The sequence below is a fragment of the Tribolium castaneum genome, chromosome 9 (assembly GCF_031307605.1).
Source record: "Tribolium castaneum strain GA2 chromosome 9, icTriCast1.1, whole genome shotgun sequence".
NCBI lineage: Eukaryota > Metazoa > Arthropoda > Insecta > Coleoptera > Tenebrionidae > Tribolium > Tribolium castaneum.
Genome location: NC_087402.1, coordinates 1,509,514 through 1,531,526, shown reverse-complemented (window position 1 = coordinate 1,531,526; position 22,013 = coordinate 1,509,514). Strand labels below are relative to the sequence as shown.

The following is a 22,013-nucleotide window of genomic DNA, read 5'->3' as shown; positions in this document are numbered from 1 at the left end:
TGAATCATCGTCATGTGGCGGTCACAAGTCGCGTGATTATCTTATCGCCGGCAAATAAAACAACAAAATTTTCAGAAAATGTATATTTAGGTATAGACAGGATAATTACTAATTAACTACAGCACCATTCATAGGCGTTTCGGAACATTTTCTCCCAGGGGCTTTTCTGGAAGTGTTGCCAACTTGGGGGCATGTATGGCCACAAATACGGTTGGTCGCAACGTTCCGGATGCGGCATCATAGCCAAGTGGCGACCATCCTTTGAGCAGATTCCTGCAGTACCGGCAATGCTGCCGTTAGGGTTCATTGGGTAGGTTTCAGTGGGATTCCCCTCGTCGTCGGTGAATCTCAAACCGACGCAGTTATTTTTAACCAAATCGTCATAAATCGACGAATTTTTGAACGTAAAACGGCCTTCACCGTGTGCTGACCACACACCAAAGACTGAATCGTGCATGTCTTTCAACATAATGGCTGGGGATTTTTCAATTCGGATTGTATTCCAACGGCATTCGAACCGTTCGGAAATGTTGTGTTCGAGCACAATGTTCGGAGAGTTGTCAGCACTGAGTTCGCCAACCCACCCGATCATTGCCATAAGTTGGCAACCGTTGCAAACACCAAGACTGAAGGTGTCAGGGCGGGCGTAAAACTTGTCAAACTGTTCCTTGACGGTTTTATTGAAGAGGATACTTCCAGCCCAGCCTTTAGCCGAGCCCAAAACATCTAAAAAATTATTAATTAATTTTTTATTAATTATTTATTAAGTTGGCATACCGGCATAACTGAACCCTCCAGGGAATATAATACCGCGGAATTCACCCAAATTCACCTTTCCACTGAGTAAATCTTGCATGGTTACGTCCCAAACTTTGAATCCAGCTCGCACTAAAGCTGCTGCCATCTCCCGGTCGCCATTTGTTCCCTCCTCTCTTAAGACGGCAACTTTCACAACTGCCGGTTTTTTGATTTCGGATTTTGCGTCCGGATCGAAAGTTAGTCTGTATTCAGGGTGTTTTCGTGATGTTAGCGAGTTGTATTCAGAGTCGGCACATGATTTGATCGTTTGTTGGAGCTCCAGTCTGTAGCTGGTTTCCTCCCACATACGCATGAGTGGCAAGACTGTGCTTTCGATACATGCGTTGTTGACTGAAATTGTGATTTTCGAATCCACTCCGCAACCGATGCTTTTGCCGATTTTGTAAACCGGGACTTTATGTTTCTGAAAAAAATTAATCAATGGAATTTATTTATTTTTTTACTTGTAGTTGTAAACGCTGAATGTCAATTTAAATTTTTACCTGGAAAACATCCATGCAATGATTCAAATCAGCCTCCAACACCTCCAAAACCCAGCCAACTTCCTCATTGAACAAAATCGGGATTGTCTTCCCTTGCTTGTGCCCGATTTGGACTTCCATTCCGCAAATTCCAGCGAAACACATTTCCAACAAGCACACAATCAAGCCACCGTCGCTGACGTCATGTCCTGCCTGAATAGCGCCATCTCTTATCAATTTCTGCGTTGCGATAAATGCATTTTTCAACTCTTCTACATTATGCACATCTGGACTTTCCTTGCCCAATTGTCCAAACACTTGTGCGACTGCAGTGCCACCTAGCCTATTGTACCCATGCGATAAATCAACGAACAACAAATGCCCCACTTTTCCGGTGGCAGGTGCTTTCAAATCCGGAGTTACTACTTTCCGGACATCCGGACACGGAGCATAAGTCGAAACGACCAAAGTTCCGGGTGCCTTAACAGTGTCTCTACCAACTCTCGCCGCCATACTTAGAGAGTCTTTACCGCCATCTATGGCAATTCCAAGGCCTGACATGATATCGCACATGGCCTTGCAAGCATCGTAGAGGGCGGCGCCTTCACCTGGCAATTTCGCCGCCCACATCCAGTTACCACTGCATTTGACATCACGAATGTCACTTATAAGTGCAAAAACGAGATTCGAGAGGGCTTCGGCGACTGTCATACGAGCACCGGCTGCAGTATTGACAAGTCCTTTGATTGGTTGTTCGCCGATTGATGACGCTATGCCCTCGTAACCGAAATGAGAAATTGCCGTAACGGCAACATCGGCAAGGGGTGTGTGAAGGGGGCCTACGCATTGTTGTTGCGCTATGAGACCGGTAACACAACGGTCAACTTTATTGGTGAGGTAGCGTTTGCTGGAAACTGAGGGCAAACGCAGGACGCGCTCCAAAGTGCTGTAAATCGAGAGGGCGTCGGGAAGTGTCAGTTCTTTAAGGAGGGGCGTTTTGCGTTCAAGTTTGAACACCTTCTGTGGCATTTTCCCTAAAAATTATCATTCAGTTTTGCCAAATTAATTTAGCAATGACTTACCTAATACGTGCGTCAGTTCTAAATTAAATGGAACGACTTTCTGTGATTCGTCCATGGCCAGGACTACTCGTCCAGTTCCGGTCACTTCGCCAACAATGTTGATTGGACAACGTTCGCGTTTGCAGATGTTTTTCAACAGTTCTAAATTTTCTTTTTCGCACAAGAGGGCGTTGTTTTCTTGGTATTCGGCGCCCCATAGTTCAAGGACGTTGATTGTGGGGTCACCCAGTTCGAATTTGTTGGCATAGATTATACCACCGACTGGTTCAACTAATTCTTTAAGGACGTTTCCATTTCCACCAGCGCCTTGATCGTGGATACTCACAATGGGGTTGTCTTTGCCCAATTCGAGACACGCACGCACCACTCGGTTCAGTTTCTGTTCCATTTCGGCGTCACCTTCAAAAACACACGAGTCACATACAGAATTTTTTCTACCGTCAAAACCAGTTTGTTAAATAATCAAGATACGCAACAGTTAAAAAAACGATTTTAAGGCAATAATTAACAAATGAACTATTTTTAGTAGCGTTCAGTATGATTACCTACACACAAAAAACAAACGACACGACTGACTCACCAATAATAAAATCAAAATCCCAATGAAATGACTGTGGGAGATAAAATTGCAATTGTAATAAAATAGTGTTAAGTGGAAAAAAATAACAAACCTCGCTGTACTGCGTTGAAGTCAAGCTCGGCCTTATTATCCCCTTGGACCTCCACTGAACTAGCCGACCCTCCCCCTACGCCAATCCTATAAACCGGTCCTCCAATCTTAATAATTTGGTGCCCCTTTTTCGGGGGAAATTTCTCCGTCATGTTGGCTTCCATCGTCCCGATCCCTCCACTAAACATGATCGGTTTAATCCATTCTTTCCTCTCTCCTGCTGCATCCACCATTCCGAACGATCGCACGAAACCGCAAATCAACGGTTCCCCAAATTTATTTCCGTAATCGGAAGCCCCATTACTAGCCTCGACTAGAATTTCAAGTGGTGGCGCAAAATTATTCGGATATTCAAACTTGGAGTCTTCCCACGGTAGGTTATAACCGGGAATGTTGAGGTTACCGACTGAGTAACCGGCTGTACCGGCAATACAATAACCGCCACGTCCAACACTTTGAACATCGCGGATTCGGCCACCGGTTCCAGTGGTGGCGCCACTGAATGGGGCCACACCGGTGGGGAAATTGTGCGTTTCGGCGGTGAAAATTAAGTGAGATTCGGCGTTAGTTTCGCGGAGTTCGCTGGTAGTGCCTGAGGTGACGGGGCGAAGGCTGCGATGGACGTAGCCTTTCATGGCACTAAAATAATTCGAAGCTTTAGATATTGTAAAAAAAAACTAGTGTAACATATGTAAAATGGCCCGCAGAATTCCGCGTTGCTCTACGACTTTTAGTTTTCGAGTTATGAATTTTTTTTATAAATAACCCGGCGCATCCACCATTTTTCAATTTAAAATAATTTTTTAAATAAGTTTCGAGTTAGCTTGTGTTGTAAAAAAAGGTGGTAGAATACGTGAAATGAGCCGCAGAATTCGCTGAAACAAACCGTTTTGCTCTACGACTTTTAGTTTTTGAGTTATGAATTTTTCAATAAATAACCCGGCGCATCCACCATTTTTCAATTTAAAATAATTTTTAAAATAAGTTTCAAGTTAGCTTGTGTTGTAAAAAAAGGTGGTAGAATACGTGAAATGAGCCGCAGAATTCGCTGGAACAAACCGTTTTGCTCTACGACTCTTAATTTTTGAGTTATGAATTTTTAATAAATAACCCGGCGCATCCACCATTTTTCAATTTAAAATAATTTTTTAAAAAAGTTTCGAGTTAGCTTGTGTTAAAAAAAAGGTGGTTGAGTACGTGAAATGAGCCGCAGAATTCGCTGGAATAAACCGTTTTGCTCTACGACTCTTAGTTTTTGAGTTATGAATTTTTCAATAAATAACCCGGCGCATCCACCATTTTTCAATTTAAAATAATTTTTAAAAATAAGTTTCGAGTTAGCCTGTGTTATAAAAAAGGTGGTTGAGTACGTGAAATGAGCCGCAGAATTCGCTGGAACAAACCGTTTTGCTCTACGACTCTTAGTTTTTGCGTTATGATTTTTTTAATGTAAAAATTTTAATGCCTTAGTACCCGAAACCGTTGCCCTCGCAACGAATCGACTTTTTTGTGCTTTTAACAACTCGAGAGAGCTGTTAAGGCATAGTTAAGTCCATAAACGAGTTTATTTTAACCATTATCAAAAGATTTTGATCTTGATGACCCACCTGCTATTGTCGCTGAACTTGATGACATTATTCGGGTTGGTGTGATTCTGTGTATCGACAATCATGTCAATGAGAGATTCCTTATGTTCCACTCCATCAATAACCATTTTCCCCTTAAAAAACCAATGCCGACTGTGCTCACTGTTCGATTGCGCCAAATCAAACAACTCAACATTGGTCGGATTCCGTTTCAGCACATTTTTAAACAAATTCGTATAATATTTAAAATCAGCATCGTCGAACGCTAAACCCAGCTCATCGTTTATTTCTTTAACGGCGACTTCGCCCTTCTTCATCACATCAATCTCCCTAATATCTTCCTTCTTGACCAACTTCTCGTTAAAACTCTTCTTGGGAATATTCTCCGGCGTGTACCGACATTCAGTCATGCGATCGTACAAAGCTGACGCAATTTCATCAACCTTGGACACAGCCCCATGGAAGACAAGCTTATACCGTCTCGAGACTTCCATACGCACGACGTGCGACAGCCCCAAATTCCGCGAAATGGAAACGGCATTGGTCGAATTCGAAGTGGAGAAATTGAAGCGGGGCCCCACTTCCACAATCACACTTGAGCCCCCTTCCGATAAGTGAGTGGTTTCGGAGAGGTTGCCGGGCTGGAAGGGGTCCCGCAACAGCCATTTGATCAAGGTCTTGTCATTGGGCGACAACGGGGCTGTTGTTTCAACGTGGTAGCAAAGCTCGGTTTCCAAATCGGCCAGTTTTTCATTTTTTTGCTGGAGTTTCAAAAGGAGTTCGGCTTTTTTCGCGGTTGTACAACCGGGTTTTTGGTAAAAACGCGAGATGGACGCTTCGACCACCATGATTACGGGAGAATCACTACTGGTTAGTTGGACCACGCGATGTTAACTTAACTTAAGGAATGATAAGAGATGTCGGCAAGGTTATCACTTATTTTTGAGTATTTACACATAGTAGTATTTGTTAAGCGAGTTGCTGGGGGGCACCAGGGGCGGCGCATGGAGTAACTATTAGTCTCTAAATTAATGTCTCAAAGACAGGTAAAACAGTGGCGGGTTTGAACACATGTGAATGACACGAGTTAACCTCACTTTTTATCAAGTGTGACAGGTGTCAAAGAATTTTGACAGGGTCAATGGCCACGTATCAACAGGTCTACGCCTCTGGTTTTTAAATTATTTCATTAATGGAAGGTTATTTTCCAATTGATCAATATTGCGTCGACTAAAAATACCCAACTTATTGCACAACTATTTTCGCAAGGAACGACGTAATAAAAAACAGATAAACTTGTTGCAATTTATTGAAATAAAAAATAGAAGAAGGTACATTAGAAGGGTGTAAATATGAATTATGCTACAGTACATCTATCCCTAGCACTTGTCCTGTTCCTAGTCCCTTGATATTCCGAAGCTTGCAATTGTCGGGCTAACGCCAGATCCATATCTTCCTGACTCACGTGTTTTTTTGACGTTTCTTGCATTGATAACGCCAAAGCACGTGCCAAAGCCTCATCTTCACTCTGCAATAAAAGTTAGTAACAACCCACCTAAGACAATGAATTAATTACCATATTTCCATGTATTTCATTGGTGTAAGCAGCCCCGTTCATTTTTTCCTGTCTGGCTAAGGCGGCATTTCTACAAAACAATTAGCAAAAAAAAACAAAACAATTCACCGTGACTTACAGAATTTTTTGATTGGTTGAAGACTTCTTGCCTTGACATTGGTGATCAATAGTGTGGCGATGTTTAAGGCAAAAGTTCATATTGCAATTATCACAAATCACCGGAACCACCTCTTTGACTTTGCACCCTTTCATTGAACATTTGTTTGTGAAAACTTTGCGTTTGTTCTTCGCTGGGTCCGACTGACAGTCATCGTCTATGTGGGCACCAACGACAAAGTCTGGTTGTTGCCCTTGTGGTACAGGAATGGGTTTATTGCAAAGGGGGCACACAGGCACTTGGTTGTCTTTTTGATAAGCGTTAGCACAGTTGTGTTTGGTGTAAGAGTAGTGCTCGTCACTGCAAAAACCAATCAGAATTTGACGATTTAACGCGGTAACTTACCAAAATATTTCCGAACAAACATCACATTTGATTGGAAGAAAATCTAAAATTTGTAATTTTTATTCAATTCCTAAGGCACCAAATTAGGGGACGTACCTAATTTATTGCAGTTTGGTTGTGAACAATGTTTCCCAACATCTGGAAACTCCATGGTGCACTGGAATGTTGCAACTGGACAACAACACCCGGAACTGTCCCTAAATACTAATTTATTTATTCTAGAAGGTGCGAGGGTTCACTAGAAATTTTCTAATCATTCTGAATCATGAGTCACTTTTGTTACAAATTTTGAGAAAGTTTGACATCTGTCAATGTTGAGGTTACGTTAATGACTCAGCAATCAATAAAAGCACCGGAAACCCAAATAAATCGTTTATCAAGCGCTTAATCGGCCACAGAATTGTATATTGTGTACTAGTTGTGAACAATAAATTAATTAAAAGTGAAATTATTACGTGGTTTGTTTTTGTACGGTTGGTGTCATTGCACAACTGTCACAAAAACGTAACCTAAAAAATGAGCGAAGACGCTTCTGAAAACAAGGGGGCTGCCGATTCCCTGCAATCATTCCAGTCGATGAATATTAACGATGGGGACCAGGAAAATAATCAAAAGTCCGATAAGCAAAAAAGTAAATACTTTTATCTTTAAATGGGGTCTTTATTCGCTTTTTTTAGTCGATATATTGCTTAAACCGACCGGAAACGCCCCAATTATGAAAAAGAAAAAATGGACAGTTGAAGGCGACAAGCCCATTTCATGGATTGCCGAGTTTATGAAGCGATACATGAAATTGGAGCCGCAAGAAAAATTGGTATTTTGTGATTTTTTGTGGCTTTATTTAATGACACGATTTTGTAGTTTCTGTACGTGAATCAGACTTTTGCGCCTTCACCCGATCAGATAATGAAAAATTTGTACGATTGTTATTCAACGGAAGGGAAATTGGTTTTACACTATTGTAAAACACCAGCTTGGGGTTAATGTTTTTGTGTGTTTATTTATTTATAAGTTAATATAATAAATATAAAATGGATCTATTCTTCCGTTTTTGCGCTCTCAGCCTTAAGTTCAACGTTGTCTTGATCCGACGTTTCGCCCTCAATGATGATTTCTTCAGGGTCGGGGGCCCGTGGCAAGAACTCACAGTCGGGGAAAATGTCCGTAAACATAGCCTTGGCCTAAAAAAATAGTTAAAAAATGCCCATGACTTGAAATTATTAATTATAATTAAAAAAATAATTATTATAATTAATATATTAAATAATATAATTAAGGGTGTTACTAGTTTTATTTTAAAGTACCTTTCTCACAGCATCATCATAATCCAGGTCTAGGTCCGGCCCTGGACACAGTGTCACATTTTTGGGGGTTTCCACAGTCAAATCCAAATCATTTGAATCAGGAATTGAAAAATAGCAAGACCACAAAATATTTGCCTTTTCAGGCCCAAACAAATTCCCAATAATGTGTTTAAAATCATTTTGGGGCCCCTCAACCTGTCGTGAAATCAAATGTACCACAACTGAAATAATAAATGTAGAAAAAAAAAAAAATTAAATTAAACAGTACATAAGTCTTTGGGGCAAGTCCCGGTCAAACACCCCAGTTCTAGGACCACGCATGAATTTTTGCCCCCTTCTGGGGGGTATAGGAGCAAAGTCAAGTGTTCCTTTTCACTCTCCATTATAGATTTATCTGTGATTAAAATAGCTCTTGCGATGGATGATTTCGGGTGTTGTTTGATGAAATGTGGGGGGGCTTTCTCAGCCCCCATGACTAGAACCCCCGCTTTGATTTCCTGTGTGCCACAAGTGATGCCTTCAAAATTATCGCCGTTTAAAATTAGGCCTTTCAGTGGTTGATTAAGGGCGTAAATACCGCCAAAAACGGCACTCAATCTACAAAACGCTTGGGTGATTTCCCCACTTCCATACATGGAAAATAAAAAGGGGGTTTTGCCAAAACGGCCTAAACTGTCCAAAAATCGCTTCGTGTTTTTGATTCCTTGCAAACAGGGCGTGTCATCAGTGCACATTGCGATTGCATAAAGGACGTAGTGAATCAAATTCGGGGTCAATTTTTTATCGGTTAAAAACGCACGGAAGGTTTTATTTTCATAATTGTGATAATCTTCTTCGCCACTATCTAACGCCAGGAAGAGCTTCATAAGCATGCGTTTTTCAATCACTGTGACTTTGTTATTGGCGAAAACGTCCGAACGTGAACACGGGACTGTCTCCAGTTGGCCGTTGAGCCAAGTCAGGACTCTGCTAACGCTCCTATATTCGGAATAACGGGCAATGTTTGACGAGATTAAAAGTTCGACGAAATCACCGCGTGCGAATTGGAGTTTTGGGGCGAGGTCTAGGTTAAATCTGCGCGATTCTTTCAGGAGGCTTTGGCGGGACCATTCGGTTGATTCTGGGGGCGTTTCGCTGGAAAATTGCCCCTAGTTTTAATTTTTACACGTGTTAGTTACCTCGGAATGTGCCATTCAATTTCGAAATTTTTTACATTGAAAAAAGTGTTCCCCAAACCCTCATTTAGTGTTTCTTCAACCGTGGCTAGTTTTTGAATTGCGTCCAAGTTGAACGAGGCCCAAAGCCCCCCATAGTAATTGTTACTAAAACGTTTCGTATTTAACTGAATTTTTAAAGGTTTTTGCGTACCTATCAATGTGTAAGACTCGTTTTCCGATTCTGCTAGCCGCTGCTGAAATTATTGACTCGATAACGCCTACAAAGTAAAATTCTTGGTGATTTTTTAACAACAAAAGACAAATTTTCACCTGTCCCTATAATTATAATATCGAACTCTGTCGGAAGTTCATAATCCATCACAAAAATACTGATTTTTTCTTTGGTTTAGGTGGTTTTGTGCTAATTACATCACATTCGCAGCTTTTAGGTTATTTTTTTGTGGGCAAGTATTGCACCAATTTTTTTGCAAAACGAAGAACAAGAAAAGGTGACCAATATAAATAGCTAAGTAGTTTGTGACAATGTAAAATAATGTAAAATTTGATAACAAATTATTGTTTGTTCGTAAAGTCGAATCCAACTGTCAAAATCACGTCAAATGTGTCAAGACAGGTGGACCGAAAGTACATTTTACCGAAAAATATTTAATATCGGCAACCAACAATTCAGGCTTATTATTTATAATATTGATTTATTTAAAAAGTTTGTGTTAAAATATCTGCAAAACACGGTCAGTACCTGGGCCCTGGTGGCCTAGTGGTATAAGCGCCACTTACGACGGTGGAGGTCGGGTGTTCGAACCCGGATCACGGCAACAATTTTTCTATGAAAAAAAAATTAGAAAAGGTAAGTGAAACAACACATAAGCAAAAATAAGAGATTGAGAGAACACATAGACGTAGAAATGTAAAGCGGAGCATAAAATTGACAGAAATAAGAAAATAATGCGACAAAAATGTAAAAGTACGTAAAGGCGCTAAATTGTAAACGTACTTTTTGTTTTGAGAGAAAAAGAGATGAACGTAAAGGTGAAATATAATTTCAAACTTTAGCGTTGAATCCTTAGATGACTTACTTCTTAAATTATAAAAATAAAGGAAAACATTTAATTTATCTCTAAAACTTATTAGTTAACTGAGTTTGTTTAGTAAAGTCCCGAAAAACATTGTTAATAAAAATCATAGTCACTGCGAATCCAGTGGGGTTTGCGCACGTCCATTATTTTTGACTAGAAAATACACAAATTTGGTGATTTTTTGAGAAATTATGTCCATTTTTGGTCAAAAACGTGCTGAAAGTCACAAAAAAGGTAAAAATAATTTTAAAATTGTAGAATCAACTTATACGCTTGGTATTTTTTGATGAAATCTGGTGAAAAATTAGAGAATTAAATTAAAAAAAAGTAAAAGAAAATATTTTCTCGAGCTAATTTGCCGACCTTTTGAACTGAATGTATTTGCTTTTTAGGTGAATTATTGCAATTATATTGTTTGTAATGTTGATTTATTTAAAAAGTTTGTGTTAAAATATATGCAAAACACGGTTAGTACTTGGGGCCTGGTGGCCTAGTGGTATAAGCGCCACTTACAACGGGGGAGGTCGGGTGTTCGCACCCGGATCACGGCAACAATTTTTCTATGAAAAAAAGTGTAGAAAAGGTAAGTGAAACAATACGTAAGCAAAAATATGAGACTGAAAACACACATAGACGTATAAACGTAAAGCGGAGCATAAAACAGACAGAAATAAGAAAATAATGCCGCAAAAATATAAAAGTACGTAAAGGCGCCAAATTGTAAACGTACTTTTTGTTTTGAGAGAAAAAGAGATGAACGTAAAGGTGAAACATAATTTCAAACTTTAGCGTTGAATCCTTAGATAACTGACTTCTTAAATTATAAAAAAAAATAAACGAAAACATTTAATTTATTTCTAAAAATTTTTAGTTAACTGAGTTTGTTTAGTAAAGTCCCGAAAAACATTGGTAATAAAAATCATGACCACTTCGAATCCGGTACGATTTGAGAGTTATTAGTTAATAGCGTTGAAGTGGCGTTTAGTTTGTTCCTTTTTTGATTGGGATAAATTGAACGCTCCTCTATCAGATGTCGCTGAAAGTTCCAGCGCGATTCTTTTAAAAAAATCCCCTGCGGTATTTTTCTCTCCGTTAATCCTTTGTTTTTGCAGACGTGAGCATTTCGTGTTTGCCTAACGCTAAAACTGTCCTTCAATAAAAATACCAGCAGGTGTATGCAATCCAATTCGCCCCGATAATGAGACGTCACTGGGTAAATGGTATAATTGAATGTCCGAAACTGATTTTCTCTCGTTTTTTTTTTGCCTTGACAAGAGCCACTCCTCGACTGTTTGTCGAGCACCTGAAAGATTGCTTTGATGTTTGCATTCAATCCAATCGAGTTGTAATCTCTTTAATAAAATATTTATTCATACACACAAAAACAGCGTTTTATCACAGAGAACAGATTTAGATTAAAATACATCATCAGGCGCACAGACCGCATGTCAAGTAACTGCAGAAACTCCTGAAAAATTATTACATGAATATGGAAAAAGGAAGGGGTTGTGGGGGCTCACCGTCGGTCTTCTTTGGGGTTGCTGGAGGTGGTCGGAACGGCGGGTTTTTTCTGTTTCCGGTCTTCCTGTAATTAAACGGACGGAAAGTTTGGCTTAAATATTCAGCGGATAAAGTGGCTTATTTAATTACCTCGCGAAGTTCGCCGATTTTGTACTGTTTGAGCTCTTTTTTCGCGTCTCCGGAATGGCCAGCGTCGTCGAAGGCTTTTGTGCAGTCTTTCCCCGCCCACTCTGTTATCAACTCGCCGCCCCCAGGGTGCTAATCAGGACAATAAATTCGCAATATTTTAAGAATGTATCATCGATCTTATCTTATCTAATGATGCAACAATTGCCATTAAAAACTAATTGACAATCAATTAATTGTTCTGAAGAATATTTATTTGAAGCGGTCATAAAAGAAATAGATTTACAAGAAACCAAAAATAGTTCTATGAATAAAAATTATAAATAGACATACAATAAAATAATCGTTTATTTGACCCCGAGTCAATGTCACATGGTAATAAATAACTTTCCAAGAAGTGTGTATTTCCCCTTGTTACCTCCTGGCCTACTTTTATTGCTCATTTGTATTTACCCCGTCCAGATAGTCCGTAACGTCATAGACGTTATTTTTTATCAAAATCCAGGTCTTGTTTCCGTCTTTTCCGTCATTTTTTGCGATTTCTTCCAATGAGAAAAATTTCGTTTCCATTTTAACACACAACACAAACACAATCACACGTTCGTACGACAATCGAATGAATAGATTTTAAGCCACTTATCACATTGCTTATATACTCGAGGAAACGCAATCTTTGTTATTGTTTCGTCTTTTCCTTATCGCGACGTGATTTCCTTCAGATCACATTTGCGGAAAATCGAGAGAAGGATTTTGAGTTGTTGAATTTTAGGATTTGTGATGGAAAAATGCTGTTATTAATTTCCTTCATCATTTATTTATGAAGTTTGGAGTTAGTCCTATAAGTAAGTCGTGTTAACGTTTTGATTTATTGATACATACAGTGAGAATTTTTTTAATGAACATAAAGTTTAAAAAACTGTATATTTCCAATTTATTGACTTTTTTTCTCAAATAAAAATTCCCGGAAGTTTTCTAATTTTCGTGAAATTTCTAAAACTTAAAAAACATGGTAATTAAACAAAAAATTAAATTAACAAAGTTTCCAGATAACGAGAAAAACCATTCATTTACCGTCGATTTTTCGATACTTTTTTTTCCGGAATACGTTTCCGTCCTTGACAGTTCCGTTAATGTCGCCAGAGAGCGCAGTTGTTTTATTACCATCTAAGTTTTCCAAAAAATGGAAAAAATGGTTGTATTTCCATAACGGTTAATACATGGGAAACAAAAAAACACAGGCAGATAGAACATTAAATTCTCTATAGTAAGAGATAAACATAAAGAAAAAAAAATATTATAAACTATATTTAAAAAAATTTCAAACTGTTAAAAATTTGCACGTGGTTCCATATTTTTCAAAATGCTGCGAATACGGTCATAGATATAAGAAAAAAGTTGTAGAGAATTAAATTTCCTACAAAAAAACCTGCGACACCACATTTTTATCTTCAACGTTTTGGGTTTAAATTAACTTAAACCTAGGTCAGGTAAATATAAGTCACTATAATTAAAATACATTTTTGTGTAATTTGGATTAATTGTTTTAAAAATTTTGCAAAAACTTGAAGAATATGTTACGTAAAGGTAGATTAGATAGATATTTATAGCGATAAGAAAAATACCAACAGCCAACAAGCTTTTCTTTATCTTTATGTCAAGATTTTATTTGTATTGTTATTATTTAATATATTTTTCTCCTTTATTTTCCTTCTTCGGAAGGAAATAACGCTCTGTTTTGCAGTATTTGGAATGTAAAGTAATGATATTTTTTGATGAAGTTGTAGAAAAAATGATCTGTACAACACAGGAGAACATCCTTTTTTCTTCCTTAGAGAATACATGTTTTACTTTCTTTAGCACACAAATACAATTTTTTTAATCCAAATAGAGAGGGAGGAAATGTGGGAAATAACGTCATTCCCTGGAATGTTTAAATGTTTGAAAAAAGTAGGTAGGTATTGCAGCAGTTTTTACCCAATTCTTATTTTATCATTATCTGAGTTGTTGAAATAAAATTGAATTAGCAAGCTATTTTAGACTTTAGCGAAAAAAAATAGAACAAATTTCATCACTTGCGATAAAATGAGTTTGAATTAATTTTTACGCTAACTTACCTGTACTTGTGTTTTCCTGAAAAGTTTTACTGGTAAAAATGAGTTACGTGGTGCATTTAAACCTAAATAAAATTTTGAACCGTGTGTGCGTTTGGCAAATTCGTTCCCACAACAGTCTTTACCCTCATTTGCGAATAAGTGAGTCGCTTTGATTGATTCATCGGATTTGGAGTCCAAATTGGAAAAGTTTGCACCGATTTCGAAAGATAAACGAGTTTTGTATCGCATTTTTATTCCGTAAGTGAAAAATTAGCGTCGTGTTGAAGAATTATAAAGAAAAAAAAAACGAAAGATTGAGTCTCGTGTTAGCGCGCTTGTTGGGAACTACTAACTCGCTGAGATAATCTCGAAAGGGTTTCCGGCTGATGCACCACCTTTGTGTACACCACTTTGGATCGTTTGTTATTTATTGTATTGCCGGTGCTGTAAGTGGAGGAAAATTTCAATCCGCAAAAGAAATCCTTCAAGTGGATTTTAATTAAACGTTGATTTTTCCGCCCTCGACTGCAAATACGGGACTGATCCTTCAATTTGAGGCAATTAGAGTTGAGTGTGGTCGCGAATTAATCGTCACGTGAACAAGATCTGATTTAATAGAATTGGATTTAAGGATAAATGTATTTTTAGTTGTTTTATCCATTATTCAAGAGGGTTTGATGAATCAGCACTGCTGGCGTAATAGAAAAGTGGGAATAACACCTGTGGCGTGTGAGGCCGGTCCTGGATTTGTTTGGAGCGAGCGATAATTGATTGGCAAATGGTGCGACGTCGATAATTTTATATTATACTCGATTCCGGCCATATTATTACAAATAATTACGGTTTATAGGGGGCTTTAATTAGCATATTTAACTCGGATGGATAAGTGGGACGAGTATTCGCGTTTTAATTAGTTTTATCGGATGTTATCGGGGCCATATCGACGTTATTGCCTATTATTTATTCGTTTCTATTATTAATTTGCCGGGATTATCAACCGATACACGAACCAAGATCCGGCGAATATTAATTCAAACTTAATTAAAATTCTGACTGCGATTTGCGCTTTTTGCAAATTAGTTTGAAGAATCCAATCACATTTCAAACCGAACCAGTAACCATCATTTATTTTTCAGCGATTTTACCTCGAATTTTACATTTACAGAACCAGACTCTTAGGTTGGTAGAAAAATAAACAAATACATAAATAAAATAAATGGCTCAAAATTTAGAAATAAATTGTAAACACCCTGTAGTACTTTAGATCAATCAAACTTAATTATTAAGTTTGCTAGACATTGTTCAACACGTACGTAGTAATAAAGACATCAAGAAAGCACTGTTTCTATTTTTTATTAATTTTTAAAACTTGAGGTGAAAAACCGATTTTTTTTAAATCTCTGAAAAAAATAATAGCTTGCCGTTAAAAAAATATTATTATAACATTATACTTTTTTGGGACATACTGTATAATCAAAAATCAAACTCCGACTTTTCTAATAACTAAGCTACAGAAGACGGGAGCTGAGCTGGGTCACTAGTTTGTCAACTAGCTAAACCATTGGCTATTTTAATAGGAAACGCAGTTTTAACTAATAAAACAGCGGTTGATTTGTTAGAAATCAAGTTTTTATTCTTATCTATATTAAACTTGAATGAAAAAATCAACGAATTTGGTCGAAAGTTACCAGAAAATTACTTTTTCTAAGCGTTTATTCAGCAAAAACTCAATTATCGTGCAAAATTTCTTAAAAAGTAAGCCAGTAAATTACAGAATATGTCAAAAATTGCATTATTTTTGTAAGTTCTGAGGATTTAAACACGTTTTTGGACCAAAAATTATTTTTTTTTCTGTTTTTATTGAACTTGAACAAAAAAAATTACCAAATTTGCTCTAAAATGACCAAAAACTTACATTTTCTAAACGTTTATTGAGTAAAAACTTAATTATTGCGCAAATTTTTTTAAAAAGCCAGTCAATAAACAACAGAATTATGTCAAAAATGAAAAATTTTGAGTATTTAAACATCTTTTAGTTCAGAAATGAAGTTTTTTTGACTTTATTAAACTAGAACAAAAATCATAAAATTTGGCCGAAAATGACCAGAAATTTAATTCAATAAATACTCAAAATTTCTTAAAAAAGTAAGCCAATAAATTACAGTTATGTCAATAATGATTTTTTTTGCAAATTCCGAGGATTTAAACATATTTTTGGACCAAAAAATCTAGTTTTTCATCTTCTTTTTATTAAACTGAAACGAAAAAATCATCAAATTTGGTCGAAAATGACCAAAAATTTATCTTTTCTAAGCGTTTATTCAGCAAAAACTTAATTATCGTGCAAAATTTCTTAAAAAGTAAGCCAAGAAATTACAGAATATGTCAAAAATTACATTATTTTTGTGAGTTTTGAGAATTTAAACACGTTTTTAGACCAAAAATTAAGTTTTTTTTGTTTTTATTGAACTTGAACAAAAAAATTACAAAATTTGCTCTAAAACGACCAAAAATTTACATTTTCTAGACTTTTATTCAACAAAAATTTAATTATTGCGCAAATTTTTTTAAAAAGCCAGCCAATAAGTCACAAAATTATCTCAAAAATGACATTTTTTATGCAAATTTTGAGTATTTAAACATCTTTTAGTTCAAAAATGAAGTTTTTATTTGACTTTATTAAACTAGAACAAAAAAAATCATAAAATTTGGTCGAAAATGACTAGAATTTTATTCAATAAATACCCAAAATTTCTTAAAAAAGTAAGCCAATAAATCACAGACTTATGCCAAAAATGAAATTTTTTTTGCAAATTTCGAGGATTTAAACATATTTTTAGACCAAAAAAATCTAGTTTTTCATCTTCTTTTTATTAAACTGAAACGAAAAAAATCATCAAATTTGGTCGAAAATGACCAAAAATTTATCTTTTCTAAGCGTTTATTCAGCAAAAACTTAATTATCGTGCAAAATTTCTTAAAAAGTAAGCCAAGAAATTACAGAATATGTCAAAAATTACATTATTTTTGTGAGTTTTGACGATTTAAACACGTTTTTAGACCAAAAATTAAGTCTTTTTTGTTTTTATTGAACTTGAACAAAAAAATACCAAATTTGCTCTAAAACGACCAAAAATTTACATTTTCTAGACTTTTATTCAACAAAAATTTAATTATTGCTCAATTTTTTTTAAAAAGCCAGCCAATAAGTCACAAAATTATTTCAAAAATGACATTTTTTATGCAAATTTTGAGTATTTAAACATCTTTTAGTTCAAAAATGAAGTTTTTATTTGACTTTATTAAACTAGAACAAAAAAAATCATAAAATTTGGTCGAAAATGACTAGAATTTTATTCAATAAATACCCAAAATTTCTTAAAAAAGTAAGCCAATAAGTCACAGACTTATGCCAAAAATGAATTTTTTTTTGCAAATTTCGAGGATTTAAACAGATTTTTAGACCAAAAAAGATCTAGTTTTTCATTTTTTTTAAACTGAAACGAAAAAATCATCAATTTTGGTCGAAAATGACTAAAAATGTATCTTTTCTAAGCGCTTATTCAACAAAAACTCAATTATTGCGCAAAATTTCTTAAAAAATAAATCAATAAACCACAGGATTAAGTCAAAAATGACATTATTTTTGCAAGTTTTAAGGATTTAATCACGTTTTTAGACCAAAAATCAAATTTTTCTTTTTGATTTTATGAAACTTGAACCAAAAAATCACCAAATCTGTTCAAAAATGGCCAAAAATTTATCTTTTTTAAGCATTTATTCAGCAAAAACTTAATTACTGGATAAAATTTCTTAAAAATAAGCCATTAAATCACAAAATAGATTGGCTTTTGTTAGCTTTTGCTTATTTGGAGAAATATGATTTCCTTTTGGACAATAATTTATAAGCAATTTGAATTGTTTTTGGGTTTAAATTCGCCCATGAGGGCTGAAAAGGTCTCGTCAGTGAGTATTTTGCTCTCGAAACGACACCTCCTTTCCGAGATATCCGACACTCGACTTAAAACCATACCCGAAATCCCCTCATTCAGGTCTCCAAACACTCCCTCGAATTTGTCCAATCATTTTAAAAGCACTCTTATCGAATGCTTAAAGCTCAAAGCTCAAATTCAGCCATTAGCATCCTGCAGCGAGCCGCAAGTGCGTTGACTCTATTTTTTCCGTGGTCAAGCAAGGTCGGGCCCTTTAGGCGGTCCACGTTGTTTTCCGAGTTATTTCCTTTGTACTCGGAAAAATGATCAGATTCGACATCGCACACAATTCAAATTATCGAATCGTATCTTTTAACTTAATCGAAATGTTGGAAGCGGTTAATGTTCTGTGATATCACGAGCGCAATCGTCTGTGTCTATTACGATTATTTTTTCTTTCTCTTTGAGGAATTTAGAATTTTATGGCTTGCGTATCGTAAACCTGTGCGGGCGCTATTTAACCGGAAACGGCGATAATTCGCATGATTCAAGCAAAGCTAATAAACCCAACCGATGTCTCTTATCTCCAATCCCGTTTATTGCGTTAATTCGGCCAAATCTAGGATAAATAACCTTTCGGAAAACTCTTTATTTTTGTTCTAACTGTTCGGAGTTAGGGTCGCATCAAAACTGAAATAAATCCGCATTTGCAAAGCACTTTAATCAATCCAGGCCCGGATTGGGTGGAAATGGGGCCGGAATTTACGTCTTTCATTTCCTCAACTGTTGCGTTCGACCCGAAACAGTTAACTATTCGCGACGGCTCGATCGAATTATGAACATGGAGCGCTTTAACCGCCGGTTTAACCGCTGTCATTTTGCGGATGTGTCCCGGTACGTTTATAACTTCTGCACTTGATTAAAACTCAACGGTTAACGAAAAGTGGAGCGAAATGACGTTAAATGCGAGTTTTATTTTTAAAAAAATTAGGTCACGACTTTTGATATTACGTACAGTCGCGTGTGAAAGTAATGTCAATTGGCGACACTACTTCAGCGGGCGACTGTGCGTCGTGTAAAAATGCGACTTTTGCTCGAAGTTTTAATAAAACGACAACGCAATTAAATACTCTCAAGATGTTTCCTCGTATAAAGAAATTGTTTCGGTTCAAAGCGATCCTGTTTTAATAACAGTTGGGAAGATTTGTGGAATTTGAAACAAAAAAAGACAACCTTTACGTACACGACGAACTAAGTACTTATACGCGAGGAAACAAATTATCTTATGCACAAGTTGTTTTATTTCGTTAAGTGGATTTAAGTTGTCGGCTTGCTTTGTGATGAGTTTCACCTAAATGACAATACAGCCAACTGCGATAAATCTCGAGTTTTTCTTCCCCTAGTAGTTGTGCTGCATTAAAATTAGTTCTTGCAATTAGTACAAACAAATTAATGTTTAACGCTCATGTTGGTTACCGGAGTTAAATATTTAGTTTCGGTGTTAAACAAATATTATTTCTAGGAGTAGGGAAGTTAATTGAGTAATTAAAACAAGGCTGTACATATTGCTGCCAACAGCAACGAAATTCCAGACGCTTATTATTAGATAGGAATTGACAATTGGGAGTAATAATTAGCAAAATTCAACCTACATATGCGCTTTGTTCAGCACGAGACCTTTCAACCCTTTTTAGCAAATTGACAAAATCAGGGCTTAAACTTTAATGGAGGGATGATGTTTTGTGGACGCACCTACTTTGCCCGATTGAGTGGCAACTATTAAACCCGACAGATTTGGAATAATTTTACAATAAAATCCATATTTGGGCGGTTATTTTAAACAGTAGACGCTTAATTTTATTAAATCTTTAGTATTAGTATTTTTGAGCTTTTTTTCGGTCTCTGAAATTTATAACAATAAATAAATAAATAAAATAAGTAAATATGAATAGATTAATTAATAAAGATGTGATAATAATAATAATAATCATCGCTTATTATTATACAGATTAAACATACTTGAAAAAATTACTTGCTTTTGCTTTTTCTGATTTTTTTACTTGCTGTGTTATTATATTGCTAAGCTAAAAAGTTAGTCTTGAACTATATTTGATCTTAAATATTTTTTATTAACTTTCGGTTTAAATAAACTACGGTCACAAAGCGAAGAAATCGATAAAATAAAATAGAATATTAAAAAAAATTACTATCGAAAGAGTTAATTAACGCTTTCTTGGTGGCTTGTTATCAATTTGTACGGTGGTATATTACAATAGAAAGCAGCAAACTTCACATTTTAAATAAAAGAGTTATTGTTCTCTAGCATTGAAAGTGATAATTTATTTAGTTTTTATTTTTTTTTTAATATTATTGATTTTATTTCAAATGTCATTAAAGCCATTCGTCAGACAAAGACTTTTTCAACCAAAGATTTTATCTAGGGATTGATAAGTTTGGAAATATCTAATTATTTGGAAAATATATGGGATTAATTAATCATTTGTTTCGAATTTTTTGGTATTAATAATTACAATAATTATGAAAAAAATATTGAAATTATTCTTAAAATGATCGGGCATTACATGGAAATCATTGCCATACTGATTAAAACGTACAAAATCGCTTAAGTAAATAACTGGCTTAAATTGCTTTATTTTTGTTTATTTTTAAGTGTTACTTGTTTTAAAAAAAAAAATTACTTGTTTCGCTAATTTTTAATAGACTTTTTATGTTTTCTTATTCAAAAATAGTTAAGGAATAATTTAATTGACCGTAGATTTTTGTTAAATAAGTTGTACTAATAGATGTAGCAAAAAGTAAGACAATAGCTGATTTGCTTACTTGATTTGCTTTGTCTTACTTGATAATAGATTGCAAAATTAAAAAGATGTTTCGCTAAATACAGAGTACAATGAAGACTTCTGAGAGGTTCTGAAAATAATTTGAGCAATGTCTTAATATGACATCCACTTTTGAAATCATATTATAGTTCAGTAAATATAAAATATTTTGAAAAAGTAAAAAATTCTAATAAATTAAACCATAACTTTTGAAGGCAAATTTTTGTTGGGCATATTTAAGTAAAAAAAATACATACTTGTTTCATAAAAACTTTGCAATTTTCGTTCACATACTTGTATTTATCTAATTTTTTAAAGTAAAAAAAATATTTTATATCAGATTTCTTGTGACATCTTACTAAACATTTTGACTAAACTATTTTTCTTAAAATTTTCTTTTAAATATTTACATAGTATTGATTCAGCCAGGTCAGGTTTAGATTTTCGTTATTTTGACCTGATTTGTCCTGACTTTAACCCAATTTTAAGATTTTACCACAAAAACCAAATGTTGTAAAAAATCTCTTCTGTAGATGACTTTATACACTTTATACACTACTTATACACTTATAAGGCCTGCTGTTTCAATGTCGAGTTAAGTATAAACTCCAGGTTAAAGTCAAAAAACTTTCTGATTATAGTTTCGAAATAACCTGACTTTTTAGTTAACTTAGATTTTTTCTAACTATTCTAACTAACCTAAGGTAGGAATTAATATGAAGTTAAACTAATTGATTTCAAGTGTCAGGAGCGGTAGAAGCATTTAGGTTGACTCAGAGTTATTTGACTCGAAAGTTAACTCAAAAAGGAATAAGTTAAATTTTAGTTTTTCTTTACTAAAATTTTGGAGAAAAGAAAGGAAAGGATATTTATTAAAAAAATGACTCTAATACACAATATGTTACGAATACTTACTTCTATATACTCTTTTAACTTAATAACTTTCATGTCAATATGTTTTTTACACAATGGTATGATTTTGAATTTTTTGTCGTTGGTTACCTTAAATAAATAAAACTAGCCTATAAATATAATTTTTTTTGTAAAATTGTCTATGAGCAAACGATCCGAAGAGATTTATCCGCTCGTCGGCGGCTGGATTCGGTATCGTTTCCTGTAGTTTGCGCGTGATTTATCACCCGAAAATCTCGTGTATCGATCAGCGAAATTTTGGAAAATATGAAAAAAGCGTGGGTTCCGTCTCCCATCCGCCCACGCACGTTCCCATCGTGTCCCATCATCGCCTC

General features: G+C 35.5%; 5 protein-coding genes across 5 annotated transcripts; 1 reads left to right on the top strand and 4 right to left on the bottom strand.

Moving 5' to 3' along the window:
* Positions 1-68: 68 nt before the first annotated feature.
* On the bottom strand, positions 69-5,769 carry LOC100142601 (phosphoribosylformylglycinamidine synthase). The gene is made up of 6 exons (XM_015979086.2): positions 4,640-5,769; positions 3,034-3,671; positions 2,363-2,761; positions 1,302-2,314; positions 778-1,222; positions 69-726 (listed from the first exon to the last, which is right to left on the bottom strand). Exons 1-6 carry the CDS (start codon positions 5,464-5,466, stop codon positions 113-115), a joined length of 3,936 nt encoding a protein of 1,311 aa, XP_015834572.1. The 5' UTR covers positions 5,467-5,769; the 3' UTR covers positions 69-112.
* Positions 5,770-5,909: 140 nt separating this feature from the next.
* LOC655194 (uncharacterized protein) lies at positions 5,910-6,928 on the bottom strand. The gene is made up of 5 exons (XM_961710.4): positions 6,793-6,928; positions 6,697-6,739; positions 6,313-6,651; positions 6,195-6,264; positions 5,910-6,146 (listed from the first exon to the last, which is right to left on the bottom strand). Exons 1-5 carry the CDS (start codon positions 6,845-6,847, stop codon positions 5,976-5,978), a joined length of 678 nt encoding a protein of 225 aa, XP_966803.1. The 5' UTR covers positions 6,848-6,928; the 3' UTR covers positions 5,910-5,975.
* A 257-nt stretch (positions 6,929-7,185) lies between these two features.
* On the top strand, positions 7,186-7,738 carry Atg12 (Autophagy-related 12). The gene is made up of 3 exons (XM_961629.4): positions 7,186-7,327; positions 7,374-7,510; positions 7,558-7,738. Exons 1-3 carry the CDS (start codon positions 7,213-7,215, stop codon positions 7,678-7,680), a joined length of 375 nt encoding a protein of 124 aa, XP_966722.1. The 5' UTR covers positions 7,186-7,212; the 3' UTR covers positions 7,681-7,738.
* On the bottom strand, positions 7,671-9,788 carry Rep (Rab escort protein). The gene is made up of 6 exons (XM_961544.5): positions 9,488-9,788; positions 9,369-9,435; positions 9,179-9,322; positions 8,269-9,134; positions 8,001-8,221; positions 7,671-7,877 (listed from the first exon to the last, which is right to left on the bottom strand). Exons 1-6 carry the CDS (start codon positions 9,534-9,536, stop codon positions 7,734-7,736), a joined length of 1,491 nt encoding a protein of 496 aa, XP_966637.1. The 5' UTR covers positions 9,537-9,788; the 3' UTR covers positions 7,671-7,733.
* Positions 9,789-11,592: 1,804 nt separating this feature from the next.
* LOC654982 (uncharacterized protein) lies at positions 11,593-12,541 on the bottom strand. The gene is made up of 4 exons (XM_961451.4): positions 12,355-12,541; positions 11,905-12,033; positions 11,775-11,839; positions 11,593-11,722 (listed from the first exon to the last, which is right to left on the bottom strand). Exons 1-4 carry the CDS (start codon positions 12,469-12,471, stop codon positions 11,683-11,685), a joined length of 351 nt encoding a protein of 116 aa, XP_966544.1. The 5' UTR covers positions 12,472-12,541; the 3' UTR covers positions 11,593-11,682.
* Between the last annotated feature and the right edge of the window lie 9,472 nt (positions 12,542-22,013).